Genomic DNA, 10,000 nt, shown 5'->3' with positions numbered 1-10,000 from the left:
ATGGTGCTGACACGACGCCAGATCAGCTCAGTGTGTTCTGATTCCGCATGAGTCTTTGTTTGTGTGCACGTTGTTGAGTGAACTACAAAATCATCCCCACTAAAGTGGGCCGGGTTTTTGTGTCTGGAAAGCCTTGATTGTGCAATATTGCGTCTCTGAGGGTTCATTGTTACTTTTCAAGAATCTAATCATTTTCTCCTTCTTTGAGTGCAATCATGCAGTTTTCACCCCACCACCACCACCACCAGGGGGCGTTACAGACTAGCAGGGTAAAGTTGTCAGTGCTGAACATTGTGGGCACGGACTAATTTAAGTGCGAGGCTAGACATGTTACACACAGAGTAAGAGCAAGCATTACCAGACAAGAAGGCATTTTAATCGCTAAACTAGCCACGTAGCTACCATGAAACAACAGAAGAAATAAGTGCTTAGTAAAGTTTAAAAAGTGTAAAGAAAAGTGAAATTAACAAGTAGATTAATACGAGTCGAGAGAGAGGATGATATAACGGTAAACGGCAAGTCGTACACGTAAGGGGAGCGCGGATCGGTCCATATATTAGTCGTATGGATACCTTGGGTAGTATCAGTATATAATCCAAATGATTTAAAATAATAGATAGTAGTTTTTATTTTTGATTAGTTATTGTGTACTATTGATTTTGTTTTTATCAAACAATTGTATGTAATACAAGAAAATAGGGAATTAGTTTAAATATTGTGTTGATATTGCCCACAGTCAATAGCACTCACCATACACACATTTTAAAAATTAGAGTTAATACATGTGATCGCATCTCACAAATAACAATAAAAAAGACTAATACTATATCTTAATAATAATTCACCAAAAAAGACTAATAATATATCTCATTCATAATTCACCAAATAATACTAATTATACATCTCAATAATAACCATAAAAAAGACAAATAATATATCATTAATAACCATAAAAAAGACTAGCAATATATTTAATTAATAACATCAAAAAAGACAAATAATATATCTCATTAATAACCATAAAAAATACAAATAATATATCTAATTAATAATCATAAAAAAGAGTAATATATCTTATTAATAACTATCAAAAAAGACCAATAATATATGTAATTATTAATTCACCAAAAAGACTAATAATAAATATAATTCAAAACTATAGAAAGACTAATTATATATCTCATTAATAGTTCACCAAAAAAAGACAAATAATACATCTCATTAATAACCATAAAAAAGACTAATATATCTCATTAATAATTCACCAAAAAAGACTAACAATAAACCTTATTCATTACCATAAAAAAGACTAATAATATATCTCATTAATAATCATTAAAAAGACTAATAATACATCTCATTAATAATTCATAAAATAAGACTAATTAATAACTGCAATGCTAGTTCAAGGCCTTGGTCAACGCAACATCAATCCATAAAAAATACATTTAGTAAATCAATCACTGAATTGATCCAGGAAGTAGTTGCACTGTGCCAGGAAGTAGTCCCTTGTTTGTGCTTAACTAGGTTAAGTTAAGATAAGCTATGTCTTGTGTTAGCGCCTCCATGGTGTAAAACATCCACCAAGACAAAGTCCTCCTGCATGTTGATCAATCTCCTCCTCTTTCTGGTTCTTCTTCTTCCTGTGTGTCTCCCTCTCTCTCTTTCTCGCGCATCATGTCCAAAAGGGGCGGAGCCTGCAGTAACTCCACGTCACGTGTCTTATCTCCTCAGAGCTGTTGTCTATGCCGCCAGTAAAGAGATTTTCTGTGTCGTTTGCCAGGCATCCGACTAACGGTATGTCCGCTTTTTTTTTAACGCTCCTTTCCCCAAACTTTTTGCTCTTGCATGATATTTTTTTAATAGTTGTCATTTTATTTTGGGATGTGGGCCAAAGCTGGACTTCCTGTTTGCAACACTAACATCACCTCTTTTTTTATCTGCATTCTTTTTGTTTGAGCTCACCTGTCTCACCAAGCATGTGACCAGGTGTGTCCACCACGTGATCTTAAATCCTCAGCCATCTTTTTTATTTTTGGGGGGTAATTGCCTGTAAATGGAGAAACAATCAGGCCTCCTTCTTTTCAAGCATTTTTCTAGAACCTTCTGTGAGGTTCTTTGTAGCGCCAGCAGAGCAAGATGAAGATGTGGTGAGTGTCATCTCATCTTGTTGTCTTCATGAAGCTCTTGTGTCCTTTTCAAAGTTGTGAAGGTGGTTGAGTGTCACCATCTCTTCTTGTTCTTGTTGTTGTCACGTCCGCCATCTTTGTAGTTTTTCAGATAACTGCAGTGAAACATCCTCCTCACAGTCCAAACTTAATACACTTTTACTCCTCCCACTCTACCAGCTTTGTACTCCTCCTCCTCCTCCTTTTTCTCTATCTTCTCATTATTAATATTCTCCTTCTTCCTCTTTTAAGTCTTCCTCTACTCCTCCGAATTATTTTTCTTCCTGTTCCTCCACTTTTTCCTTCTTCTTCTGCTCCTCCTTCTCATTCTACTTTTTCTCCTTCCTCTGCTCCTTCTTCTTAAACACTACATCCTCTTCCTTCTCCTTCTACTTTTTCCTCCTTCCTCTGCTGCTTCTTCTTCTTCTTCTCAAACCCTTCATCCTCTTCCTCCTTATGTTCCCTGTTCCTCTTTTTTCTTCCATCTTAATCCTTCTACCGCTTCTAAACTTTGCTCCTCATTGTGTTTCTCATCTTCTCAACTTTAGTTCTGGTCCTTCCTCATTGTCTCTTCCAATTCCTCCCTTTCTCATTTCTCCTCATGTTGCTTCTACACTCCCTTCTCCTTCCCCTCCACATGCTTCTCTTCCTCCTCCCATGTCTCCTGCTCATTCGTGTCCTACACATTTTCCTGCTCCGCTTCCTTTTCTTCCTGCCACTCCTTCTTTTGCCTTTCCTCCTCTTCCTACTCATCCTTCTCCTTCCTTGCTGTTTCTGATCCTCCTCTTCATTTCTCTTGCTGTCTCCTCCTCTGCGTCCTCCACTATCTCGTCTTCTACGTTGCTCCCAATGAGCTGTCCTTCTCTCCTCGGTCGCCCCTCTCTTCATCCTCATTCACCTCCTCCCATTCTTTTCTTTCTCCTCCTTTCTTCCACCTTCTTCTGGTTGTCCTCCTCCTTCGTTGTCTCTTCTTGCTCCTGCAACATCCTGCTATACTTCCTCTGTACTTTTCTTTCTCCTCCCACTCCTTCATGTCCTGTGGCTTCTCCTTCCCCCTTTCACTTTCTTACGCAGCGATGTTCAACTAAATAGTTCCAGGGGCCACATTGCCAAACAGCTATGGACTTCTACTTTCACTTTTATTTCTATTTTTAAAATAACCGCATCCTCTGCAGTGAACCTTTTCTCTTTTGTCAATGTTACAACATTTTAAAAAAAATAGCCTGTTATGCAAAATAGAGTGTATGTTGGTATTTAGTGTAATAATGTCCACTGGTTCCTGGGAGGTTAGTGGCTACATTTGGCCATCATTTGTTCAATGGGACCTTTTAGGACTATTCAACTACTCCACTTCTTCCTTTCTCTTTTATTCCCATTTTGTAAAGCATCGTCCTCTGTGGCGGACAATTCTTTTGACACTTTTCAGAAAACAATAGCCCTGTTGTGCAAAATGCAATTGTCCACTATAATGAGGTTAAAATGTTTACTCTATAGGAACAGTAAAAAAATTTTTAGGACGTTTTGGCTTTGGCCCCCGGGGCCACCAGTTGATTAACCATGTTTTATACGATGTCTTCTCCTGCTCCATCTCTGCGCTCCCCTTACTCCTTCCACTCCTGGTCCTCCTCTTCCTCTTCTCTCGCTCCGCCTCTCGTCCCCTCAGTGTCGGCAGCCCACCACCTGCACCACGACGCCGACCACCTTCGCCTCCTCGGGGCGTCGGTGTTGTGCTGCGGCGAGCTGGCCAGTCTGTCGGCTCTCCGGCGCCGCCCGCTGGCCACAGGAAGACACTGCAGCAGCCGGGCCTTCATAGTAACTGTAGAAGCATTTAAGTAGAAGCATTTAAGTCCCATCTTAAAACTCATTTGTATACTTTAGCCTTTAAATAGACCCCCCTTTTAGACCAGTTGATCTGCCGTTTCTTTTCTGCTCTGCCCCCCTCTCTTTCGTGGAGAGGGGGGGCACAGTTTCGGTTTCGGTGACCACAAATGAGGCGGGGCAGTCGGGACCTAGGGTGGACCACTCATCTGTGCATCAGTTGGTGACGTCTCTGCGCTGCTGACTTGTCTCTGCTCAAGATGATCCCCTGCTGGCCCCACTATGGACTGGACTCTCACTATTATGTTAGATCCACTATGGACTGGACTCACTATTATGTTAGATCCACTATGGACTGGACTCTCACTATTATGTTAGATACACTATGGAAAAAGTGCATGCGCTGCTGAGCTCTTTTCACAAGAGCTAGGGACCAGGTTATATTGTCAGTTATCTGCACCCCCAGGAACTTGGTGCTGCTTACCATCTCCACCGCTGTGCCGTTGATGTAGAGTGGAGCGTGGCTGGACTGGTGCTTCCTGAAGTTGACGATGATCTCCTTAGTCTTGTCGACGTTTAGGACCAGGTTGTTGGTTCTGCACCAGTCAACCAGATGTTTCACCTCCTCCCTGTAGTCCACGTCGTTGTTGTCACGGATGAGGCCCACTACTGTTGTGTCGTCCGCACACTTCCCAATGTGGTTAGTAGTGGACCTGGCGCAGCAGTCATGGGTCATCAACGTGAACAACAGTGGACTCAGAACGCAGCCCTGGGGGGAGGCGGTGCTCAGGTGTTGTTGCCCACTCTCACAGACTGGGGTCTGTCTGTGAGGAAGTCAAGCAGCCAGTTGCTTTGACATGTTGGTTAAGACATTCGCTTTAATATCAGAGGATCTTCCTAATGAAAGCCAGCAATTAAACAAGACTATTAACTTTAACATGGCTGATTTGTAATACACATGAATAATAATAATAATACTTTAATACTGCACGTCATGTGTGGAACCTCTAAACATAAAACAGTGTTTAACCACAGCTTGACCCTGGAACAGATTATTCATTATTTTTATAATGGCGGAAATAGTTTCTAAATCCAAATAAATCTGAGTTTGGAACGGATTGTGTTCGCCTTTAGAGGTTCCACTGTGGTGCATGTCGGTGTAGACCAAGCAGACCTCATGTTCCTCCTTTACTCTTTTTGGTCGTTTGTTTGTTTCTTGCAGGCTTTGAAGGCTGCTCCATGGTGCCCTCCATCTACCCGCTGGAGACGCTGCACAACTCTTTGTCGCTCAAGCAGGTGGACCAGTTCCTCAACACCGTCTGCGAGAGCAGCAGCGAGGCCCACGCCAAGACCATGAAGGGTAGGACAAAAATATACGATCAGATACCCAATATTATATACATCATATTTAACGTTGTGTGCCATTGTAGCACTTTGAGATTGTTTTTAAATGTAAAGTGCTTTATGAATCAAATTAATTATAAAATAAATCTGTTTTTGAGGCCATAATTAAAAAACCTGTAAGATAAGAGCGCTCTGGTTTTTATTATACTACTGTAAAATACTAATCAAAGATCCTCTAATGACAGGAGCGCTGAGCTGTTTTTACAGTTGTGCTACAAAAACACCAAAGATTTTCTATTTTACACAAACACTTTTTTTTTTAAGTACAGACTGCAAAAACGCTTGTCAAAGATCTTCTATATGACGGGAGCACTCTGCTGTTTTAAAAATGTACTACAAAAACACCAGTCCAAGATCTTCTATTTGACAGGAGCACTCTGCTGTTTTAAAAAAATTACTGCAAAAACACCAGTCCAAGATCTTTTTGACAGGAGCAATTTTGAGGACCTACTGCAAAAAACAGATTTAAAGATCCTCTATTTAAAAGGAGCACATTGCCTTCTTTTGGATTGGATTGCTGAAACACTATCAAAGATCTTGTATTTCATAGGCGCACTCTATTTTTAAAAAATCCACTGCAACATGCCAGTCAAAGATCTCCTGTAGGACAGGAGCGCTCTGTTTTAGAAATGTACTTCTCAATGCTAGTCAAAGATCCTCTATATTACAGGAGCACTCTGCTGTTCCAGAAATATTTTTCAAAATGGCCAGTCAAAGATCCTCTATGTTTCAAAATATTTTTCAAAATGGCTAAATGACATTTGCAAAGATTCTCTAATGGCAGGAACGCTCAGCTGTTTTTAGAATTGTACTGCAAAAACACCAGTCAAAGATCTTCTATTTGACAGGAGCACTCTGCGTTTTTAAAACTCGACTGTAAAATGCTAGTCAAAGATCTTCTATATAAATCTTTTTTGGATTCTACTGCTAAAACACTATCAAAGATCTTATATCCGGCAGTAGAACTTTGGAGCACTTACTGCAAAAGCACTGGTCAAAGATCTTATATTTGATAGGCGCACTCTTTTAAAAATCCACTGCAACATGCTAATCAAAGATCGGCTATATGACAGAAGCACTCTGCTGTTTTACAAATCTACTTCAAAATGGCTAGTTGAAGATCCTCTATACGACAGAAGCACTCTGCTGTTTTAGAAATCTACCCCAAAATGGTTAGTTAAAGATCTTCTATATGACAGGAGCACTCATGTTTTTCATTATTCTACTGCAAAACACTAATCTCAGTTCCTTTAATGACAGGAGCACTTAGCTATTTTTAGAAATGTACTGCAAAAACATCAGTCAAAAATATTTGATTTGAGAGGAGCACTCTGTTTTACAAATCTACTTCAAAATGGCTAGTCAAAGATCCTCTAAATGACAGGAGCACATTGCCTTTTTTTGGCTCCTACTGCTAAAACACTATCAAATATCTTATATTTGACAGGAACATTTTTTTGAGGACGGACTGCAAAAACGTTAGTTAAAGATCTCTAAATGACAGGAGCACTCTTGTTTTTATTATTCTGCTGTAAAATGCTAATCAAAGATCCTCTAATGACTGGATTGCTCCGCTGTTTTGGTGAAATGTGTACTGTAAAAACACCGGTCAAAGATCTATTTAACAGAAGCAGTTTTTTGAGAACTGACTGCAAAAACCCTAGGCAAAGATCCTCTATGTTACAGGAGCACATGGCCTTCTTTTGCTGAAACACTATCAAAGATCTTCAATTTGATAGGCGCGCTCTCTTTTAAAAATCCACTGCAACATGCTAATCAAAGATCTTCTATGCGACAGGAGCACTCTGTTTGAGAAATCTACTTCTTAATGCTAGTCAAATGCTGTGGTCAAAGATGGTCAATGCCACGCGATGTCCCAGCCTGTTGTCTCTCCCTCCCAGCGCTGTCTGGCCTGTTCGACTCCCAGAGTCAGACGTCCCTCTACAGTCCCCAGCAGCCGCTGTCCTCTTCGGGATCGGAGGCGTCTCTGCGCCCGCCGAGCCAACCTCTGTGGCGTGAGTGTCTCATGTCTCCTCCCTCTTGCAACATCAACACAAACCAATAACTCCCTCCGCGCGTGTGTTTGCGGGGACAAGATGGCAGCGTGCCCTCCAGTGCCGTGTCCAGCGCCGGGCCGTCCTCCCCCATGACCGAGAGCTCGGCCCTCAGCTTCAGCTTCAGCGAGTAGACGCCACGCAGGGAGAAGCGGTTTGACGTCACTCCAGCCATTAGACTGCATCCGGGCCTGGACTAAACACTGGACCGTTCTAGACACACCAGCTGTGCCTTCACCTCCTACTGCGGTTTTATTTTGAAATGGTGTCGGGCTGTTCTAAAAGTTGAATTTTCGTCTAACAAGACATTTGAAATACTTGTCTCAGTTCAAAGTGTTGACGGGTAGAATGTCTTTCTTTTACTTTTTGTCAGGGCAGCACCACTCAATATACGTGTGCGTGCTGAGCATGTTATTTATTGTGAGAGTTTCTAAATGAACTCCAGTTAAAACAAACACATCTGCAATCAAATAAGAGCAAGTGACTTTGTGCCAAATGTTGATGGAACCTCTCATGATAGAACAATGATGTCATCTCTTCTGGGCTCTATGTGCTGGACAGCATTAGCAAACTCACACCGAACAAAAGTTTGTTTTATCTCGCACTGATTTATTTGTATGACTGATTGCCGTAAGCAGTTTTAGCGCAATATTTATGAAAGTTCCTTGTTTAATTTAATAGACGCCGAAATTGTAAGCAAGTGTTTAAAATTGTTGCATTTCTGCTGGAAATGTGGACATAAAGCTGTCAACACACTGACTGTTTTTTTTTTTTGTAAAAGTATATTTTCTACCTAAGATTGTACCCAAATATGACAATGGAAATAAAGAACCTAACTTTAGACTTAATTCTCACTAGCAATACCCTGTGGTCACACGTGGTATTGCACCAAAGGGGAGACCATCCATCCATTTCTACCGCTTATCCCTTTCGGGGTCACGGGGGTGCTGGAGCCTATCTCAGCTGCATTCGGGCGGAAGGCAGGGTATATATATACATATATATATATATACACATAAATATATACTGTAGATATATATATATACACACATATATATATATATATACATATATGTATATACATATATATATATATATACACACATATATATACATATATGTACATATATATATATGTGTATATATGTATATACATATATGTATATATATACACATATATATATATACATATATATACATATATATATATATGTATATATATATATGTATATATATACATATACATATATATATACATATATATATATATATATAGGTTTCATAATACACCTTACGGTGCAACCTGGACACATCATCAGTGATTCTCCCGGGGTCATAGGGTGTTTCGGGTCTTAATCAAACACCCTCTCCCGGGCGACCCAGCCGAGGGTGATCAGTCCCTCGACTTGTGTCCAGGTAGCGCTCCACGCCACGCGTCCCCCCTCCGACGGTCTGCCCCGGGGTTGCGCCGGTGGTGCTTGGAGGTTCCAGGCACTGTGGGGAATGTCCGGGCCTGGGTCCTCCTCCGTCTCATCAGGGCCGTACAAGGTACTGGCCCTGTGCGTTGCACCACGGGTTTCCTCAGGCAGCCTATCTTGATCTTATGTGTCTTCATGGTTTTTCGCAGCGTTATATGGGTGCTCCCTTGCAGGAGCTGCAGCTTGGGATGCTACCCCTCCCTGCCCCGGTTGCCGTCTTTCCGGGCTGTCAACTGTCTCTCCAGTTGTCACCACTCTTTCGAGGTTGTCATCCAGCCTCTTCCTGGAAGTCAATGGCGATGCCATACTGGATCGGTTTCATAATACACCTTACGGTGCAACCTGGACACATCATCAGTGATTCTCCCGGGGTCATAGGGTGTTTCGGGTCTTAATCAAACACCCTCTCCCGGGCGACCCAGCCGAGGGTGATCAGTCCCTCGACTTGTGTCCAGGTAGCGCTCCACGCCACGCGTCCCCCCTCCGACGGTCTGCCCCGGGGTTGCGCCGGTGGTGCTTGGAGGTTCCAGGCACTGTGGGGAATGTCCGGGCCTGGGTCCTCCTCCGTCTCATCAGGGCCGTACAAGGTACTGGCCCTGTGCGTTGCACCACGGGTTTCCTCAGGCAGCCTATCTTGATCTTATGTGTCTTCATGGTTTTTCGCAGCGTTATATGGGTGCTCCCTTGCAGGAGCTGCAGCTTGGGATGCTACCCCTCCCTGCCCCGGTTGCCGTCTTTCCGGGCTGTCAACTGTCTCTCCAGTTGTCACCACTCTTTCGAGGTTGTCATCCAGCCTCTTCCTGGAAGTCAATGGCGATGCCATACTGGATCGGTTTCATAATACACCTTACGGTGCAACCTGGACACATCATCAGTGATTCTCCCGGGGTCATAGGGTGTTTCGGGTCTTAATCAAACACCCTCTCCCGGGCGACCCAGCCGAGGGTGATCAGTCCCTCGACTTGTGTCCAGGTAGCGCTCCACGCCACGCGTCCCCCCTCCGACGGTCTGCCCCGGGGTTGCGCCGGTGGTGCTTGGAGGTTCCAGGCACTGTGGGGAATGTCCGGGCCTGGGTCCT

General features: G+C 42.6%; 1 protein-coding gene across 8 annotated transcripts in view; it reads left to right on the top strand.

Moving 5' to 3' along the window:
* Positions 1-8,214, top strand: part of LOC133646848 (inositol hexakisphosphate and diphosphoinositol-pentakisphosphate kinase 2-like) — a 62,105-nt gene extending 53,891 nt beyond the window's left edge. For 3 of the 8 annotated variants that reach the window (XM_062042685.1, XM_062042687.1, XM_062042684.1), the window contains 4 exons: positions 1,735-1,797; positions 5,209-5,346; positions 7,292-7,405; positions 7,487-8,214. In XM_062042685.1, the coding sequence (XP_061898669.1) occupies positions 1,735-1,797; positions 5,209-5,346; positions 7,292-7,405; positions 7,487-7,578 (407 nt within the window). In that variant the 3' untranslated portion in view covers positions 7,579-8,214. Of the gene's footprint in view, positions 1-1,734; positions 1,798-5,208; positions 5,347-7,291; positions 7,406-7,486 lie in introns of those variants that run through there. The other 5 variants (XM_062042689.1, XM_062042688.1, XM_062042686.1 and 2 more) reach the window with 3 other exon arrangements.
* The last annotated feature ends 1,786 nt before the right edge of the window (positions 8,215-10,000 follow it).

This window comes from Entelurus aequoreus, linkage group LG03, assembly GCF_033978785.1.
Source record: "Entelurus aequoreus isolate RoL-2023_Sb linkage group LG03, RoL_Eaeq_v1.1, whole genome shotgun sequence".
In the NCBI taxonomy this organism is placed as follows: domain Eukaryota; kingdom Metazoa; phylum Chordata; class Actinopteri; order Syngnathiformes; family Syngnathidae; genus Entelurus; species Entelurus aequoreus.
The sequence above is the reverse complement of the archived record's forward strand: the minus strand, read 5'-3'. Positions and strand labels throughout refer to the sequence as shown.